The following is a 21730-nucleotide window of genomic DNA, read 5'->3' as shown; positions in this document are numbered from 1 at the left end:
GTTTCTTCAGGATTGTGATTGTATCATCCCCACACTCTACAAATGCCTTACATCAGGGGTGGGAAATCTGTGGCCTCAAGGCTGCAGGTTCCCCACCCGTATCTACACTCTCGAGTATGCTGCCTTGTACATAGTATGTACTCAGCAAACTGGTACATTCTAAAGGATGCATTCCTGTATCCTTCTCTGAGGGGTGGCTGAGGAATAGGGAAAGCATTCATTAAAAGTACAGAAGATATAAGACTTTAAAAATTATATACATGTATAAAAATAGATACTATATATATATCTCAATACAGATTTTACAGTGAACTAAGTATATGATATAGTGAAAAATTATTCCATATATTCTGTTGCTTAACTCTAAGTACTATACTTCTATTTTACATGGTAATTATAACCATAATGAATGCTAATATTCATTCTTGAAATTCTCTAAAACAGACTTAAATCTCATTGCTTGACAATAACTCTGGGCCATAGGAAACCAAAAGACTTTTTGTCACATTCATCCTTCTCTCTCGTTCCTTTTCCCACAATCTACGTTCCCTTGGCTGATCATCTGTCCAAAAGATCTGAAGGTATATATAATAGATATTAAAATTAGTAAGCAAACAGTCAGATGAGTGAAATGTGGGCAGACTACATTTAAAGGAAGCAAGCATAGAAATGTATTACAATTTCTTTAGTTCGACATAGTATTAACATTTCTATTTTTAAAAAAATCTATCAAGTAATTTAAAAGCAAATCCACAGAGGCTGGACAAGCAGATTGAAGGATTAAAATTCCCACGTGGAGGGAGACACAAAGGGGCCCAGTAGGATTAGTGTCAGGTAACACCCCTTCTGGTTGCTGCACTGTTTAATATGAGTTAATGTTCTTCAAAGTCAATCAAGTGTGCAATTAAAGACACCTTAATAATTATGGTTTTCAATATTATATATATTAAGCTTGGTCACTTAATAATAGCACTAACAAGGCTCTATGATACAGATTTAGGCTTTTCTTCACAGAGTCCTGTCCATTTGGCAAAAAGATACTGAGCCCAAGGACAGACATTTTTCCTTAAAGCAGGATTCTCCTAACCAAATCAGACAATCAGAAGTCTGGCAGGGATCGTGAGATTTTATCAAAACCACTCTTCTGCTTTCAGGCATGGCTGTAAATTAGACCACTGCAGACACGAAAGAATCTCTCTTATTTTTCTTAAAGAACTCCACAATCATCCGTTCCAATGTTTAATAAACTTCACTGTCAGGAAATTCTTTGCTTGGAGGCAACCTAAGCCCCCTGTGCTGTAACTGTATCTCATTCTATCTTGCATGATCCTCAATGAAAATGGAGAACAACTGGTGTCCCCCTGATATGGAAGTGACCTTTCCATACTTACTTTATTCTTCTTTGGAGAAACAATGCTGGGTTTTTAAAAAACTATTCTTCCTGGGTTTTGTTTCCTAATCCTTTAATCTTTTTTTTTTTGGGGGGGGAGGTGGAACTTCTCTCTGAACTGTGTTAGGCAGTCAAAATGAGATCTGGTATAAGCTGAAGTAATGCTTTATGATACTTATGAAATACTGAAAACTTGGTGGACAGAGTACTGCTCTCTATTCACAGCTGCCCTGGATATGTCTTTGTGAATTGCTTCCTTCTAAGAGCTATACTAAGTGAAGTGGTTGAGGCAATTATTTGGAAAAGTTGTGTTTTTTAATCATCTTTTTTTTTTGTCAAAAAGTTTAGGAATTTTAAAGGAAAGTACTTCTATGGCCTATGTCAGGACAATTGTTTTAATTTCTGGCTTCTCTTTGCACGTGCAGATATCAGATACAAAGAGAATACTGGTTACTACTAATACTCAAAAGGTTCAAAAGTTCATCAAAACATCTTAATATTTTGACAACTGCAGAGTGGATCTCTTTACACATCTGGAAAACTGTAAACTAATTTAATTTTGCTATTATCATCAAATGATCTTTCAGTACCCGATTTGCATTCCAGGCTCCTCACAGTGCTACACACTTGAGGGTTAAAAATAACTTCCGAGAAATTCTAGCAGAGCAAATCTGTCCAGAAGTTATCTCTACTACTTGATCAATTGCCTGAAATAGAATTTCAGGCCTCTTAGTCCCCTTATATGCAGAATACAAGATGGCATGGAAAGAATTAGGAAATCGCTAAGCCCAGTATATTTTAGTGAACAAATTATCTGACTAAACAGTACTTACTGTCTTTTTGTTCTTTGTTTAATAAGCCAAGCAATTTATAACTTGTGAAATTGTGAATTCCCTCCATACTCAAAAACATTGCTATAAATATTTTTAATGCAAATGTTGTAGTAAAAAGCAACCAGTTGAACAGAACGTAACAAATTGGAGTATCTGTTGTAATACATAAATAAAAGGCATAAAAGAGACTATAAAGAGGGAAGGAAAGAGCAATAACTCAAGAGTAGTAAAATATTGGAAAAGAAAGAAGCAGAATGTTGGAAAGCAAAAAGGAAGAGGAGACAGCAGTAAGAATTTTTACCTTATCACTAGGCTCTAGCTTCTTTCCCTGTAGGTACCACTCCACTGGGATATCCTCATAAGACAGCTCACAATCAAAGGTGGCTGTTTCACCTGCAGTCACTGTTACATCCTTTAGAGGCCTCAGTAGTCCAATCACACGGGCTTTGGAAGAAAATATTAATGTCTTTGAACCACTCATTTTTCTTTCCATGAGGAAAAAACTAGTCACTTCTCCTTAGTTATTAATCTACATGCTCCCTTTCTTCAGTAGAGAAACCGTTCTAATGCTGCAGCTATTTACACTCTTAAGTGAACATGGGGCCCATGGGCTCAGCAGAGGGGAGGCTGGTCACTGGAGAGCCTCTATTTGTAGGAGCCCTTTCTTTATGATGAACAAAGTCAGCAAGAAATCTGTAATGCATCTGTCTCTCTGCCAAGCACTGCGTTCCTCTTGCTACATAAGGTATGTGACTTCCAAAATAACTACGAATGGGATTGGGAGAGGACAAGTGGCCCACAACCATCTGGCCTGTCCTTGTCCATCAGACTCTTGGCACCTTCCAAAGATGTCAACTTAATCTACCCCTCCAACCCTTGTCTGAAATGCCAACACAGCAAAAAAAAAAATTCTTTGTAAAGGTTCAACTTCAACTTATCATGTAAAATATAACGAAAGTTTGGAATGTTGGTTAGGATGGTCATCTTATGTTGACTTTTATGGTTCTTCATGAAAGAATTATGAAGGACGAGGACATAGATTAATTCTGTTTTACTATCTAGAGGAGATAATTGAGAATCAATTAATTTAAAGAAAAAACCTCTAAGAAACAAGGATAGGGGAATTTGAACTGGACTCTTCTCAAGATGGTGAACATATAAATAGAACAGAAGTGCATTTATCAATGACTTCTTTTAATTGCCTCTGCTAAAATTCATGATTCAACTAATTCTACATTTTCTACCAAAGCTCTTATTTCTCTCAAGAAGATTAAAGTGTGGGGCTCACTTTGTTATGACATTTACTGAGATTAATATGGGCCGCTTACGTTTAACTCGAAGATGTGCACTAGATTTGACATTGGCAGCTTGAAAATCTACTCCACCAGTTTGATCCAGGCGGCAATTATGAAGAATGAGGAAGTGCATTTTGCCTTCTTCCTTAATTTCACAATCCTACAAGAAAGGAAACAAATTCAAATTTGTTACAGTCATTAGTTCACTCTGTAATTTTCTCAAGGCTTATATCTATAAATGCTACTAGTAAATGGTAAGGTGAATTGAGATTATTCTTTACATTGGGAGTATTGCAATTGTCTGAGCCTTACATAACGATGAAATAATCAGCAAATAATTTACTCATTGTATAATATTATTACCAACCCATATATCATGTTGGCTTAAAAATTAAGTGTAGAATTATTTTCTTTAAGAAAGAACCATGGATGTCTGGTGATGAAGTGGATAGAGCACTGCGCTTGGAATCAGGCAGACCTGAGTTCAAATACAGACTCAGCTAGTTTATTAACTGTGAGACATTGAACAAGTCCCTCAACCCTTGTTTGCTTTAGTTTCCTCAGCTGTAAAATGGAAATAATAATAACATTGACTTCCCTGGGTTGTTTGTGAGGATCAAATGAGATAGTATTTGTGAAATGTTTAGCACAGTGCCTGGCACATAGTAGTGGCTATATAAATTCTACCTATCATCATCATCAGTTGAAATCAGTGCTGCCTCTTGCATATAATAGCGATACAGATTTGGGTTATGAAGGTTATTCTTCACTATCTTTTCCACTTAATGTTATTTCAACAAGCATCATTTAGACTAGGATTACTAAGTCATGAAATTATTTTATAGAAAACATTGTTATTTTCCGTGAGACTTAACATGTATTAAATATACTTCCCACTAGTTGTGGAAAATGTTACATTTTCCAGATGAAAAAGTAAGCTAGAATATGGTGAAAAAAGTATCTCCAACTTGACATGACTACGTATACCAATCCCTTGCCCATAAACCCAGGTCAATTCTCTTTGGCTCAAGATTTAGTCAAGAAACTAATCTCTTGTCATCTTAAACTCCCTACTCTATAATTTTTCTCAAGTCTCCTCCTCGCTTCACACGTCTCCCTTCTCAGGATGGTGTTGAAAAGTTCAAAAATATCCTTACTGGTGTCTGAAGTAAAGGCTCTCCTTTCAGTTTCCAGTTGGCATGGATATCGTCCTCTGAGATTTCTGTTTCAAAGCGAGCGGTCTCTGTTTCTATCACCTCCACACTGTACAGAGGGCGAACCAACTTAATTTCCCGATCTAGAAAAGTTAAGGGTCAACAGATGCCATTAGCTGTTAGCAGTAAGAAACACACAGAAAACTTGAGAGAAACTCAATGAAGGTGATCTTACCTTCAATGTCAAGTTTGGCAGAGGTCTTATCTGTCCCACAGTCACAGGTGTATTGTCCAATATCTGACTTCAGGGCTTTCTTTAATATTAACATTCTCTTCCTGCCATCTGCCTTGATGGCAACATTTTTAGATGGCTTTATTTCCTTCCCATCCTTAAACCATTTCACTGGCGCATCTGCCTTGCTAATTTCACACTGGAGAACTACTTCATCTTTCTCTACTCCAGTATAATCTTGAAGTTTTCCTGTAAAATAGGGATCTCCCTCTGCAAATAAAGGACAGGAGGAACATTTTACTATTAATTTTACTATTAATCATTTAGAGAAATGAGTGTCCTTTTGAAAATCTCAAATGAAGTTCATGAAAGTGAGGGTTTTTTTTTAAATTAAAGAAATAGTAAACTGTCCAAACTCTGTTAAATGTTTATAAATAAAGGATGATTTTATAATTTGGAAAGGGAATCAATGAGTAGAATGTATAGAGATTGAACTCATATATGAATGGATTTATACCAACCAATATCTATTTGGAAAAGTAATGCCAGATATCTTTTTGCTTTTAACTTCTTAGTTGACCTGTTATAGAAACTCAGAGTTGGAAGGCATTTTAGAAACTCATCTAACACCTAAGTACTAATCCTCTCTAACATTCCCTACAAATGATTATCCTCTTACTTGGACCTTCATTGGACCTCCACTAAGGGCAAGCCCACTGCTACCTCTTAAGTCTGCCCATTCCACTTCTGCAGTGTTACAGCTTTTAGAGAATTTTTCCTTACGTTGACCTGAAATATGCCTCTCTGAAAATCCCACCTAGTCCTTAGTTCTGCCCTCTTTGGCCAAGCAGAACAAATATAATTCTTGTTCCACATGGTAGTCCTCCAAATACCTAAAGAGATCAATCCTATTTCCCCTAAATTTTGACCAGAAGGGGAAGAAAGGGAATAAACATTCATATAGCACCTACTACGTGCCTGACACTGTATTAAGTGCTTTACAAATGTTATCTCATCTAATCCTCATAACAACTCTGCAGAGTAGGTGCTGTTATTATCCCCATTTTTCAGTTCAAGAAGTGTGGGTAAACAGAGCTTATGTGACTTGCCCAGAGTTACAGAGCTAGTGTGTGAGGCTGGATTTGAACTTAGGTCTTCCTGTCTCCAGGTCTGTCACACTGTCCACTATAGCATGTAACTACCATTGAGGCATAGTACCTTCAAATGATCCTTATCACATGGTTTCAGATTCTCATGATAGTTTCAATAGCTATTCAGGTAACTCTGAAGCACATTAAATAGACTTACATTTGACCTAATTATACCAAGAATCTACTTTTTAAGGCTCTCACTGGTATTCTAGTCTGCCTCTGTGCTCCAACACTTGCTTTGTAGTCACTGATTGGTACTACACTTAGAGGTGGGATAAGGAAAAATAATAAATTGTGTGGTTTATTAGCATATGTTCTGTATAATGTCTTTCTTCTAGAAGCTAAAAAAATAATTCTCTGAAAATATTTTGGTAGATTGGGAGTATTTTAATCCCTCATTAAAAGGTGGTATAACTCAGAACAATTATTGCTGGGTTACAGTTCTGATTTCAATTGGACATTTTGCCAATTTGGGCAAGATATTTCATTATGAAGTACCTTTATTTTTCTTGATGAAAAAATATTTTGTAAAAAATAAAAAAACAAACCCAAACTTTTCCCTTCTCAAACTGATAATTCAAGAAATGCAACAAAAACAGACTCATACCAGCCACTTACCAAGCACAGTAAGTTTAGCTTCAGAAGCTATCCCCATGGCTTCCACTTTGATTTGGGATGTATCATCAATAGTGAGGTCTTTGAATGTGATGGAATGAATCTTGCCTTCGTCATGCATTGAAACCAACTTGCTGGTATGCAGCCGTTGATCATTTTTGAACCAGCTAACTGGGATATTGTCATGGGATAGTTCTACTGTAAACACAGCACTTTCCCGTTCCTTGGCTGTCACATCCTTGAGTGGAGTGAGGAATTTAAGACGAATTCCTAAATTGGGAGGAAAAGAAAAAAACCCCTCATTCATTCTAACACTTATAGGGAAATGCCTCATTTCCCATAATATCTTATTATAGGAGAAACACTTTATAAGGAAATAAAAGCCAAAAGAAAAAAAGCTTCAAAAGTACCAGGTAAGAAAGAAAGACAAACCTTCAATGATTAGTTTGCCGCTTGTCCGCTTGTCTTCAGCCTCAAACATATATTTTCCCTCATCTTCAAAAGCAGCTGACTTAATCACCATTGAGTGCCTGGTTCCATCCTTTATAAGTTCGACTTTGTCATCACTTGTGATTTCCTGGGTGCCTTTCAACCAGCGGAATGTTTTGGGCTCCCTGGATACTTCACACTCAAATTTGGCCTCATCTTTCTCAAAGACTTTGACATCACTGAGTGGTGTAATAAAGATGAGTGGGAGTTCTGCAAGAAAAAATCCAGATAGTCATCTGAGGTCATCAAATACACCTCCATTCAAAGGCCCCATTCTACCAATGGGCTTACTAAGAAAATTTTGCAAAGAAAACAGAAAGCATCGATGGTAGGTAAACCATACCTTTGACTTTAAGATTAGCTGCAGATTTAGCATTGGCAGCCTGGAAGGAAACCTCCCCAGTCATATCCAATTGGCAGTTATAAAGGACCAGGACATGTTTCTTTCCATCTTCAATGATTTCACAGTTCTGTTAAAGGCAGGGATTTGGAGAGGAAAGGGAAAAGGCCAATTTTCATAAGTTAATGCTCAAGCATAGGAAGAAAATTTCATCGGAGCATATCTTTTATTTTCTAAACAACCTGGAAAATCTTCCCTCCCCTCAAAGTAACCTGGGCTTACCGGGGAAGCGGTCAGAGGTTCTCCTTTTAATTTCCACTGACCATGAACGTCAGGTTCAGAAAGCTCAATTTCAAAGCGTGCTGTTTCTCCAACAAACACTTCCACTCCATAGAGAGGTTTTTCCACTTTTATTAATCGAGCTGAAATGATTAAAATACACATAGTTTCATTAACCTGAACACATCAGCTAGGAGAGGCAAGTTGTGCGAGATTTAGATTTCTCTGTAACTCACCCTCAACATTGACATTGGCTGTTGTTTTGTCTGTCCCACAATCACAAGAATATTCTCCCTTATCTTTAAGCTCTGTCTTCTTGATTTTTAATATGCGGCGCAGGCCATCTGTCTTGATGGAGTATTTGGTTGAAGGGGTAATTTCTTCTCCATCCTTGAACCATTTTACAGGCACATCTTTGCTAACTTCACATTTGAGGACAATCTCATCTTTTTCAGTTCCGGTGTAATCATGTAACTTCACAGTGAAGTATGGATCAGCCTCTGTGAAAGACACATCAGCATGAAAAAAGATAATATTCATCAAGAGGATGAGAATCTGTCCCCAAATTTCTTAAATATTCAATATTTTCACCAGCACAAGTCTTTAGTCATTGAACAGTTACAATCAGTTTACGTTACCTAAGACCTTTAGATTGGCAGTGGAACTCAGATTCTTGACTTGAGCCTTTATCTGGGATATGTCATCGAGTGTCACTTCTCTCATTTCTAACTTGTGGGTCTTGCCCTCAGAAGACATGAGCACTGTTCTGGTTGTGTGGAGTTTGACATCATTTTTAAACCAGGTTACGTGCATCTTTTCATGAGAGAGCTCACAAACAAAAGTAGCTGTTTCTCCTTCTTTGACGGTTTGGTCTTCCAGAGGTGACATGAATTTCAACCTTACACCTAAAATGTAAACATGAATAGTAAGCGACTGCATACCTCACAAATTCAACCCTTTACCTACACTGCACAGGTACCCACGGAAGGCAAGGACAAAAGAATGATAGATTGCCTAGTGTCTAACAGAATGCCTTGCACATAATAGGTGTTCAACAAATACTGCTTAATGAATACATTTTTCTTCTTGGGGGCATTTTATCTTACTACTCATATGTAGGGGAGGGTAAGCTTATAAAAATATGTATGGTCTGATAATGAGTATAATTATGAGTATGAATATAAAATACTTAGATAACTTTTTAATCTGTGTGACACAGATCTCATGATGTTCAATCCTCATGAGCATTTATGCATGTTTTGTGAACTTCATATATGAGGAGCAACTTACCTTCCACAAATAACCTAGCAGAGGTCTTCTTGCCATCAACTTCAGCTGTGTAGACTCCTTCATCGTCAAATTGAGAATCATTGATGACAAGGATATGTTTCTTTCCATCTGCAATGATATCAAATTTGTCGCTGGCTTTGATAATATCAGGTCCTTTAGACCATATAACATTTGCCTCTCTTGTGAGGACACATTCAAATCGAGCCTGCCGCCTTTCTGGAACAGTGACATCCTTCAGGGGCACAGCAAAGTCAAGTTCAATTTCTGAAAAAAAAAACCATGTAAAGAATTAGTTTTTCGGAATACAAAGGAAAATAGAATGAAGCTGATCTCAGTCCGCAAGAGAAGGTTAAAAGTTTTGTACCTTTCACGGTCAAAATGGCAGATGTAAATGCATTGAATGCCTGATAAGACACTTCCCCGGCTTGGTCCAATTTGACTTTGTGTAAAGTTAGGAAACGTTTCCCTCCATCTGTTTTGATTTCGCAAGTCTGAAAAAAATGGCATAGTTTTGTTAGACTCTAGGTAAATAGTAGGACATTGCTAGATAAACGCATCAAATGAAAATGATGCAGCTATTTTCTTTTAAAAGGACCTAATAGAAAACCAAATTAAAATCACTTCTTAATAAGTTCATGCATAATAAGCCCTACATCAACTGGCTACTTCTCTCTCAAATTTTAGAGGTTCAATGTAACTTAATTATTAATATTTCAGGTGAATCTTTAAGTTGATGCAGAAGCAGTGACATAATTTAAAATCTTATTATGCAAAAATGTATATTTAAATAATAGAAGAAAAGAATCTCGGAGCTGAAAGGGAACTCAGAGGACAAGTCCAACCTGTAGACGAAAAGTTTAAGTCATTCCCAACGACATCCCCAACAAGCATGGGGATGCAATAAATAATGAATGCAAGCTCCTTGTGGGTAAGAACTGTTTTCATTTCTGGCACCTTGTATAGTGCCTGGAGTAGAAAAAATAACAAAGTCTTGTTGAATTGAATCAATACCTTCCTTTCTATATCAATCAACAAATATTAAGTGCCTCTTATCTTAAAGTACTGTACTAGGTGCTGCTGATACAAAGTCAAAAATAAAATAGTTCCTGCTCTCAAAAAGCTTACATTCCAACACAGGAGATTATATGTAAACTTATGTGTATATAGAATATATTCAAAAACAAATCCAGGTAGTTTGGAGAAGGAAGGCACTAAGGGGGATCAGGAAAGGTTTCATGTAGAAGGTGAAGCACGAGTTCCACTTGGAAGGAAACCAGGGATTCTGTGATGCAGAGGTAAAGAACAAGTCAATTCAGCATGACAGTCAGTTGGTGCAAAGGTGTACCAGTGCAAAATGTGGCACAGTCTGTGTGCAACAGTAAATAGGCTGGCGTGGCTGGAACACAGAGTGTGGGAAGGGAAGAAATGCATATAAAGACTGGAAAAAGAGGAAGGGGTCGGATTGTGAATAGCTCCAAATGCAAAACAGAAAGGTTTATATTTGATCCTAAAGGTAATATAGAACCACTAGAATTCATGAAATAAAGGAATGACATAGTCAAACCTCTGTAGACAGTTGGGTGGCACAGTGGGTAGAGTATGGGACCTGTAGTCAGGAAAACCTGAGTTTAAATCCAGCCTCAGACACTTAATGGCTACATGTATCTGGTCAAGTTACTTAAATGCTATTTGCTTCAGTTTCCTCATCTGTAAAGTGGGGATAGTAATAGTACTGTCTAGTGTTGTGAGGAGCAAATGAAATTATATTGGCCAAGTGCTTTGGCAAACTTTAAAAAGCACTATATAAATGCAAGCTATTATCATAATCATCATCAATAGTAATAATAAAATCACTTTGGTAGCTGTGTGGAGAATGTATTAAAGTGAGAAGAGCTTTGAGGTAGGGTAATCAAATAGGAGACTACTGCAATAAAAGAGAGGGCCTGAATGTGGGTGGTTACTGTGAGAGATAGGTACACATGCGAGAGATAATAGGGGGATAAAAATTACAAGAGCTGGTGGCTGATTGGATATATGAAGTAAGTGTGAGAAGTCAAAGATAATATAGAAGGAGGGTGGTGCCCTTGACAGTCTTAGGGGAATTCAGAGGTAGGGTCAGTCTAAAAGGAAAAATAATGAATTCTGTTGTAGACTCATTGGGTCTGAGGTGCCTATGGGCTATCCAGTTTGAAATCTAGGCAGCTGATCATGCAATATAAGAGCTCAAGAAAGAGACAAGGGCCAGGTCATCTGCATAGTGATGATGATTTAGGCCATGGGAGCTGATGAGGTCACCAAGTGAAAGGAAAGAGAGAAAAGAGGAGGAGGTCCAGAGCAGAAGCTTTGGGTTACCTCGCAGTTAATAGGCATGAACCAGCAAAGGATAATGAGCAGCAGTCAGATAAGGCAGGCCGAGAAAACTGGGAGATGGTGGGGCCAAGCATTTTCTTGTCCTTTATCTCATTTAATTTTTGAAACAAGATCAGACATGGTAGGTGTTACCATTCCATTTTTAGAAGATTTGGAAATTGAAGCTCACAGGTTAAGCTACTTGCCAAAGGTGACCACCATCCTTCCGGTTATCTAGCAGGGCAATTAGTGGGTGGCAGAGCCAGATTACAAACCCAAGTCTTCTGACTCTCATGTATTATCCTCCTGCTCTAACAGATACAAACTTTTAATTGTGAGATTACTTACAGGAGATGGTCTCAGAACTTCTCCTTTCAGCTTCCATGCTCCAGGAACATCTGCCTCGGAAATTTCTGCATCAAAGCTTGCACTTTCTTTCTCATAAATTGTCACGTCCTCTATTGGTTTCAGGAGCTCAACCTCACGATCTGAAATGGGTAGGGATGAAACCCACAATATTTTAGATGAAAACATTCTGCATTTTATTGTATTTAATGTTGCTTTATTATAGAATTTAATATTATTAATGGCTAATTACACAATACAACATATTTATATTAATTAATAATATTAACATCAGTAATGATATTAATGATATTTAATAATATTCTATAATTTAATATAGAAAGGAACATTTTATAGAAAAATATTTTATAGAAAAAAAATTACAGAAAAAATATTCATACCTCCAAGTGTCAGCTTGGCAGGGTATCTTTTCCCTTCAATTTCCACTGCGTATTCATCAATATCTTCTGGCATGGCATTCTTGATTTTGAGGAAAAGTTTGTTTCCCTCTTTCAGAATCTCAGTCTTATCAGTTGGTTCCATAGGAATTTCATCATATCCTTTGAACCATTTAACATTGGGTGTATCTTTAGCAATGTGACAGGTGAAAACAGCTGTACCCTTGGGTTTCACGTGCTGATCTCTTATAGGTTTTACCAACCAATCCCTTATGACTTCTGCATTAGAAAGGAGTTGAACAAAAATTAGGATGGAAACAACCAACATAAGTAGTGTCACTAGTAATCACTTTAAATAGGTTAACTATCTGGCTCCTTTAACATCATTATGATTTACTAGTTTATAGTCCAGGGATTCTTAAACTTTTTCTGCTCGCAATGCCTGATCTTATGTGGTAGGAAACAAATGCAGACACTAGGAAAGCTGATCTGTAGTTTAGAATTATTGTGCAAATAAACAAAAAGTCCATGTGAAGTAAAAGACTTCAGCATCTTCTAGATTCATATATTGTACAAGACTATCATAAGGTTGGTAGGAGCAGGGATACCTGCACTAGTGGGAAGCAATGCATTGCTATGTCTAGGCAAGAGTGAAGGAAGGAGAATAAGAATGTACATAATACCTACTATGTGCCGGGCACTGTGCTTTTATAATACTATCTTATTTGATCCTCACAACAATCCTAGGAGATAGGTACTATTCTTGTCCCATTTAAAGTTTAGGAAATTCAAGCAAACAGATGTTAAGTGACTTGCCCAGGGTCACCCAGCTAGCAAATATCTCAGGCTGGATTTGAACTGAGGTTTTCCTAAGTCCGGGACTAGTGCTTTGTCCACTGTGCCACCAGCTGCCTCGGTGGAGTAGACAGGGCATAATTAGATAAGTGATATAACTGGATCTATGGCATAATTAGGTGCTTGAGATAGAAAAGTAAGTTTTAATGTACTTTTAACTAATTTTAAGGGCATTTTAACTTGATGTTTACTCCTTTATTAGGAGTTAAATGTGCATATGATCTTTAGTCTTAATTCTTGATCCCTTGATGAATTTAAGAATAAATGAAAAAATAATATCTCAAAGTGGTCATAATTCATATGACATGAATGTGTGAGAGAGTCACATTTTGTTATTTATCCTTCTCTAGATATGTTTGATCCTAAATTTCAATACTTCAAAAAGTGCTCTCTTTCACTTTTATTGTTTCAGTCATGTTCAATTCTTTGTGACCTCATTTGGGATTTTCTTGGCAAAGATACTGGAGTGGTTGGCCATTTCCTTCTCCAGTTCACTTTGCAGATGAGCAAATTGAGGCAAACAGGGTTAAGTGACTTGCCCAGGGACACAGAGCTAGTAAATGTCTGAGGCCAGATTTGAACTCAGGAAGAAGAGTCTTCCTGATTCTAACCCTGGTGCTCTGTGCACTGTGGCACCCCCTAGCAGCCCCATCCTTACACTCTTACTCCATCATAATGCATGAAAGAAAAAACAAATTGTACTGGAGATCACTTACCTACTACTTTTACACAAGATGAGCACTCGAGATTGTTGGCATTTTCTACAGTGACGGTGTATGTTCCAGCATCAAAATCATCGGCATCATTGATCGTGAGGGCACGAAGCAAACCAATGACACCTGGTATAATTTTGCCAGGTTTCTCCACGACGATCTTTCCATCCTTCCTCCAGACCACATCTCGCTCTTTGTTTAATTCACAGTTCAAGTATAGAGGCTGTCCTTTAACCACAGTCACCTCTTCTTCTAGTGTTTTTACAAAACGGACAGGCAGTTCTGCGGAGGAAAATTTAAGTATTATCCTCTATTAAGTTTTCCCAGATCATAAGTATTATCTCTCTCTATGGTCAATCAGTTAACTAGCCTTTATTAAGCTTCTGTTTTGTGTCAGTGCTGGTGATACAAAGAAAGGAAAAAAGCAATCCTTACTATACTTCAATTACCAGCAAACCCCTCCCCCTCTTCCTCCACGTCCTATAACTACTACCTTTACTATTATTACTACTACTACCACCACCATTACTACTGCTACTACCATCACTACTACTATTACTATCCCTACTATTATTACTTCTACTACCACTACTACTCTTACTACTACTACCACTACTTACTATTACTATTACTACTTACTATTATAGCAACTTAATGCTACTATCAGTACTACTACTTACTATTACCACTACTTAATACTACTACTAACAATATTACTACTACTACCACAACTGTCACCATTGCTACCACCACTACTACTACTGACTAGCATTTATATAGCACCTACTGTGTGTCAAATACTACGCTAAATATTTTCTCATTTCATCTTCACAATAACCCTGGGAAGTAGGTGTTATTAGTATTCCCATTCTAGAGATGAGGAAACTGAGGCAAACAGAGGTTAAGTGGTTGGTTCAAAGTCACATAGCTGAAGTGTCTGAAGATGGATTTGAGCACTCCAGGGCCCTAGCTACTCTCAAGGAAATCACAGTCTAATGAGGGATACAAACAATTATGTACAAACAAGATATACAGAGTTGATAAATTAAGGGTAGTCTCAGAGGGAAGGTACTATAATAAAGGAGGACTGGGAAGGGCTATTTATTATAGTTTTGTATTTGTGTGTATGCATGTGTGTATGTATACACACACATATAGATACACACATACATACATTATACATTTAATTATATGTATAATATAATTTACATAAAATGTGAAATCCTTAGAAAATAGTAACCTCATGTTGTTTATAACTACACCTTAAGTTGCCACAGAACTTTCAGGAAAAGCTGAATTTAAACAATATTAGAAATGCTTATGATTACCTTCAACAACCAGTTTTGCTGTGGAGGTCTTTTCTTTATTTCCCAGACGCAGAACGCAAGTGTATTCGCCAGCATCTGAAAGCTGGACATCGATGATGTGCAGCTTTCTGTCTTTGCCGTCTGCAATGAACCTGTGCTTGGGACTTTCACGAATATTGTTCCCATCCTTCATCCAGCTTGTGACGGCAGTGGAAGGGGAAACAAGACATTCAAAGATGGCAGAAGAACCTACAGACTCTGCTTCTTTCAGCACGATGTCTTTGATTTCTTTCACGAACTTCAAGGGCACGGCCTTGAGTTGGTAGGTGAAAGGGGCCTCATCAGGAGGTTTCTCGCCCCCGCTTCCTGGTCTTAGCTTTCTCTTTTCTATCTCAGTTGGAGAAGGTGTCTTTTTGGCCACACCTGATGGAGAGGAATATAAAGAAAATAACTTTAGTTTGAAGAGTTAAATGTGTATAGAGGCTGGGGTAGTTAAGTGAGACATGACCAAGGCAGGGATTAGATACCCAGCTGCCCGTTTGAGAAAAATGGTGACAACGCAGTGAAAAGGTGAGAAAATAAAATTCAGAGCTAACTGAAAATTCACCTTTAATTTATTCTGTTTACCTTCCAGCTGGAAGGGTCATTTGACATTAAAAGAAGAAACACAGGCTAATACAAGTGTCTAATTACGTTATCTGTCAAATTTAAATATCATGAATAAAAATGTGCATAAGTTGCTTTTATGTATTTATTATATTGAAGATTTACAAGATTATGTCTAATGCTGGTTTTTCTAGTATATTCGCCTTGTCCAAAAGACATGTTTTGGTCCCATATATTATATACAATTCTGCAATTTGATACATTCAGATTCCTAAATGGTCTCAGCAGAATATGTTAGCAATGATGAATATGAATTGTTGACCCTTGTCTTTGTGTATGAAGCTTGGGAATTTTTATCACAGTGAATTATAAAGTATAAATAATAGTTTTTGGTTTTTTGTTTGTTTGGTTTGTTTTACCTTTGATAGGCCCTTTAGGTTTGGCAGCTTCCTCTTTAGGTGCTTTGGCTTCTGAAGCAAAAAATTTAAAAAAAAAGAGTTAGAAAAATCTTAAACTTCTTTTAAATTGGTACCAAAAAAATGACAAGCGGCATGTTCTTCATGATATATATTTACACACAAAAGAACGTATCCAAATATTTATACAACTTATGGGTAGAATATTCTTGATGCTGTCAAAAAGTATATTCTGGAATCAATCTGTCTAGCTAAAATATCAACATTTATACATTAACTGGAAGAAAAAAAATTTAAAACCTTGAACAAAAAAATAATTATTTTACTCAGTATATTTTTCTCCCTATTCCTTTGGAATATGAGAGGCAGTGTGGTGTGGTGGATAAAAAGCTGGCCTCAGAGCCAGGAAGACCTGGGTTCAGGTCCTGCCTCCAACATATATTGGTTGTGTGACCCTGGGCAAGTCACTTAACATCTCAGGGTTGTAGATGCCAACTTGCACTGGTGAAGAAAGTAACTCATTGAGTGTACCTTACAATGAACTCATAGTTCTTCTGCTATTCTTGACATTTTATCTTTGCCTTAGGTGGGAAAAGTTATGTTGTGATCTGTCGAATTGGCTATAAGAAAAAAAATCATTCCTAGAAATGCAGGTGGGTGTCAGGGCAAAACTGTGCCTTAAAATGATTTAGCAGAAAGAGCACCGGACTTGAAGACAATAGCTGTGGGGTTCGAGCTCTGGCTCTGCCACTTCTTGCCAGTGTGACCCTAAATAAGTCTATACCTTGCTTTCCTCATCTACAAAAATGAGGGATTAGATGAGATGATCTCAAAGATCTCTTCCAGCTCTAAATACCATGAGCTACAGAATCATGTTGGAATAAATCAAAAATGTATTTTTGAGCAAAAATTAGAGATTCCCATTTTGAGCATGGAAATAGTTCTGAATGTTATCTTATGAATATACTTATGAAGACCTAGTTATACAGTTATATTTCACAAATAGTTTGATTTATTTGAGAAAGGCGCTAAATTGTTGGAAATTTCTAAGAAGTCTGGGGAAGAGGGTAGAGAGAAATTGCCTAAAATAGATGAGTTCCCTCCTTTCCCCCTAGTGGCAGACCCCTGGAATAGCAAGTACGTGACTCATTCAACTTCTTACAGATTTCTTTTACTCTACTCTAACACCATATTCTGTCGCACATTACAAATCCTTTACCTTTTCTATATTTCTGAAATCAAAAGCATGTCATTCCAAGGCTGTAACATTCAGCTGGATAGGCAACCTGCCAAGTTAGCTATCACTATCTTTATCTCAGACAAGCACTTTAGAATGTGTTTGGTGCTTTCAATTACCTGTAACTACTCTTCTGGCTATTTTTAAAGTCTTAAAATCTACTTAAAATCATATATTTTAAAGGGAGAAAATCAAATAAGTTGTATAAATAAAATGCATGACAGTAAGGAAAGCAATAAAATGCTTTCACTGAATTAGCAAAATTTGCTATATTCCATTAATAACTGTTCCACTTTCTACTTTTCATGCTTCTGGTTTTTGTTGGACTGTTCATCATGCATCTTCAGTGCAAATATATACGTTCAAGCTACATGAAATGTGGGACATCAGTTTTTCAAGCAATGAAACAGAAATGAGTTGCAAGATGCCAGAGGATAAAACTTAACACGCAGCAAAATAAAATGCCAAACTTAACTAAAAGCATAATGCCTGTCTGCTTTGATGGCTCAGTGCTCAAGTGGACAAAAATAGGATAGAGAATATTTGAATGTGAATAAGACAATTCAATAGACAGATGGACACTGCTGAAAAACATGGACAAAACTGACAAACAAACACAGATGGATCAAAGGATGATCCTCTCCATAACCCAAGCATGTAGGATGATCTCTTTGCATGAGTTTGGGTTAACCTTTCTCACCTCTCCTTTCATCAGACTTTGCTTTGTGCAGTTCATAGTCTTCCCACTCCCACATATTTTCTGAAAGATCACCAGAATCTTCAGAAAGTTCAGCCAATTCCAAATCCCAATTTATATCCTCTTCTTCCTCCTCCGATATATCCTCTTCAGGATTAAAATCTTTTGTGAGATCAGGGTCCTTTTTAAAAACTGCAGGTTCTTCTACAATGAAAGGAGTCCATTTATTTTCAAATGTCTTCACTTTAAGAGTCTTACTTCCCTCTTTTTCATTTTCAGGCATTTCTTGAAATGCCTGAATGTTTTCCTGTACTTTCTGCCTTGTAACCATGGACCAAAAGAGAAGAACTGCCTTTGGAGATTTGGAGCTTATAACATCACTTACATCATCTGATTTTTTAACCTTTCCTATGAAAGGCTCATCATCTTGTTCATTCTTTGAAATTATGCTTTGCTTTGGCTCTGGTTCCCGTTTATATTCTACTCTTACATCTGATTTTGCTGTTACTGCATACCCTTCTATTTCTACTTCTGTAGTCGCTATATTTTCACCTTCTTTCTTTATTTGTGCTTCCATTATTGACTTGGTTTCTATTCGTCCTGTATCTACTTCTCTTCTCTCTTCCTCTTCTTTTTCTTTGAGTTCAAATGGTTTTTTCTCTTGCAAAGTGATTTCTGTTTCCTTAACTTCTGCAATAAGACTTTGACTCTCTTTGAATAAGTCTCTAGCTTTGTCCAAATCAAATGTTGTTACATGGACTTTACCTTCAACTATCTGGTCAATTTCCTTTATCTTTTTTGGATAATTAATTAAATCATCTTTAAGAATGCTGTCATATTTCATCTGGACAGAATCATCCTTTGTTTTTTCTAGCAAACCAACATTTTCTCTTGTTTTCTGAAGTATTTGAAGTGATTCTTCAGAAATTCCTTCTCTCTCTTGGAGTTTTGCAATCTCTCTCTTTTCCTGTGGCACAGCAGCTTTATGACTGAGATCAGATTCGCATTTGGAGGTTATGCTGATCTTTTCAGAAGACTCCAGTACTTGTTCACTTGGGAGGATCTTTTCCACTTCTTTTAGTGGATGACCAGTCTCCTTGGACAACTGGGTTTCTTCATCTTCCTTACAAATGCGTATTTTCATTCCCCCATTCCTTTCTTTTGAAATTCTTTCATCAAATGCAATAGGTGTGCAGACAGATCTGTATTCCCCTTTTATTGCCCGCACTCTTCTTTTAGCCACATGTTCTAGGGCATTTAGCACAGTTAATGTTATTTTTGAAGGAACAGGAGCTCTTTCCTGTTCATCTTCTTTACAGACAGAAAAAAATCCTCCAAGAAAAAGTTTTCCCTTCTCATCTTCTGATATCCTTTCATGTGTTTCATGTAACATGCTTTGTTCAGGCATTTCTTCTGCTGTAAGCCTTTCAGATGCTTTGGGTTTCATTTTGTCTTTTATGCATAGGTTTTTCTCACCTGTAGGGGACACCGCTTTCCTTCCAGGTATTTCAAATTTGGGCTCTTTGGTGACTTGTATTATACCTTTCTGCTTTAAAATGGATGGTGCATCATGTTTTTCTGCACCTATAAAGGTGTCACATTTAAATTATAGAAGGTCAAAAGTAGAAAAATATTCCATAAGCATTAGCATAAGGAACAAATATCTTAAGATAAAAATTTCAAATAGAGCCTGCAATGGAAAGAACATAGAACACTTTTCCCCTTTAACATCACACTGGCCACAATCAAAAGTACATTTAAGCCTGCTGGACTTTTCCAAGGATGTGGGGATAGACTCAGAAAATTTTTCTTTTCAGAAACTAGACCAAGGCCTTCTTGATTCTGAAAGTATCACTTGTTGACAGATTAAGAGATCATATATAAATATGGCATTCTCAAATCTTAATTTTAGAGGCAGTATGGCATAGAGAGAAAAGAACAATCCTGAGACCTGTGTTCGAGTGTGCTCTGTGATATAGGGTAAGCTACTTTCCTTTTATGGCCTCAGTTTGCCCATCTCTAAAATGAGAGGCTTGGAAGAGATGATTTTTGAGGCTCTTTCCAGCTCTAACATTTTATTACTTGAAGATTACCACACCATTTTGAGTGATTATGTATGGAAAAATCATTAATTGTGTCATCATTATTAATTATCTCATGGAAAAATCATTAATTGTGTCATTATTAATTATTAATTGTCTCATGTCTAAGGGTTTGAAGACTGAACCTTCAGAGCTTTTCCTGAGCAATGGGTCTTACTGGGACTCTACTGTCCTCTTTATGTGAAGAAGAGGAAGACTCCTTTCTCTGGCACCTTCACCAGCAGCGGACACATTATTACTTGAAAGAACGTACAGAGAAACCAACACAACACAATAATGTACATACTAGCCAAGACACAACAAAGACAATTTGAAAAAGCCAATTATTTAATACTTAAATGTAAAGATTATCACAGACAGAAAACTTTTATGGAAATGTGCTTACTCGACACAAAAAATGTAAATGGTACACACATTTCTATAGACAAAGTAGAAGAAATTCCAACATAATAAGGTCTGTCCATGTATTACTGGTAAAAAAAAAAACACAAACAAACAACAAAATCCACTTTATAGAAGCAATATAAATACCTGCTTTCTTTCCAACAACTGGAATGGTCACAGGGGTAGGAGCTGGTACTGGTGCTGGCGGTGGTTCGATAGGCTTAGCAACTTTTACTTCTGTGAAAAGATTTCCACTCCATTAATTTTATCTGTATTTACCTCATGAACCTAATCTGATATTCTAGCAGCCTTCTAAGATGCTCAGGGGAGAAAATCAAAACTTCGATTTCACTTATCAAAGCAATAAAACCATCTGTGGTATATGATTTTGATTCCTGTCCTATTCAACTGTGAGTTGTTTAACATTATTGTAGAAAGACATGTAGGAATATGGAGTTTAAATATCCTGGAAGCTCTTACCTGGTGGAGGTTTTGGTTCGGGTGGTGCAGGAAGAGGTATTGCTGGTTTGATTTCAGGCACTTAAGAGAGACCACAAGATAAAAAGGTTACCATGATGCTCCCCAAAAGCGGGGGGGGGGGATATCTTAGTTACGCACATGACCATTACTGGCAACAAATTATTTTACCTTTAATTTAAACAAGGTAAAGAGGAAAAGAAAATGCCACAAATAACAAGCTGACCTTTATTGGTATAATTTAGCTTATCCGGATTATTTCACTCAAATGTACATCTCTATATGTTAGTTTAAAATCATTAACATGTGGCAGAGAGCTAATCATTAGCTAATCAAAAATGGGAGCAAATATGGTTAAAAAAAACAAACAATACCTCAAAACTCAGGCTTAGTTTACATATTAATTACTTATACCTGGTGTAATGGCATTTCAAAGACTATATCTTTTCATGAAACATGTTATCCCATTCTAGTGATAAAAAAATGCCAATATCTGTACCTTTTGTTGGTTCTGGAATTTTCCTTTCTTTTTTGGTGACAGGCGGAGGTGCCTCAACTTCATCAACAGCCTTCTTTGGTGGTTCTGGTACTTTAAAATAGTAAATGCCTCTTTTAACATGATTTTCATTCTTTGGCTAGCATTTAGCAATAAATATTTCATTAAAATATTAAAAGAAATTTTGAAAATAAAATTCCATTGTTTCTATGGTAGAAAACCAATTGATGTTTTTTAAAAATAAACTGGGGCTATTGTTCTTTGTTTCTATTATTTTCTT

At 36.8% G+C, this 21730-nt stretch overlaps 1 protein-coding gene across 1 annotated transcript in view; it reads right to left on the bottom strand.

Annotated features, from left to right (window-relative positions):
* TTN (titin) overlaps positions 1-21730 on the bottom strand; it is a 329039-nt gene that overhangs the window by 109374 nt on the left and 197935 nt on the right. The window contains 20 exon segments of the mRNA XM_078146156.1: positions 2525-2667; positions 3552-3678; positions 4676-4815; positions 4908-5174; positions 6674-6940; positions 7103-7369; positions 7503-7629; positions 7782-7921; positions 8015-8278; positions 8417-8683; positions 9069-9332; positions 9433-9559; positions 11766-11905; positions 12164-12439; positions 13732-14010; positions 15057-15458; positions 16061-16111; positions 20625-20714; positions 20958-21017; positions 21454-21543. Coding sequence (XP_078002282.1) covers positions 2525-2667; positions 3552-3678; positions 4676-4815; positions 4908-5174; positions 6674-6940; positions 7103-7369; positions 7503-7629; positions 7782-7921; positions 8015-8278; positions 8417-8683; positions 9069-9332; positions 9433-9559; positions 11766-11905; positions 12164-12439; positions 13732-14010; positions 15057-15458; positions 16061-16111; positions 20625-20714; positions 20958-21017; positions 21454-21543 — 3788 coding nt within the window.

This window comes from Phascolarctos cinereus, unplaced genomic scaffold, assembly GCF_003287225.1.
Source record: "Phascolarctos cinereus isolate Bilbo 61053 unplaced genomic scaffold, phaCin_HiC Scaffold_726;HRSCAF=1367, whole genome shotgun sequence".
Classification (NCBI taxonomy): domain Eukaryota; kingdom Metazoa; phylum Chordata; class Mammalia; order Diprotodontia; family Phascolarctidae; genus Phascolarctos; species Phascolarctos cinereus.
This window is presented reverse-complemented; position numbering and strand designations above follow the sequence as displayed.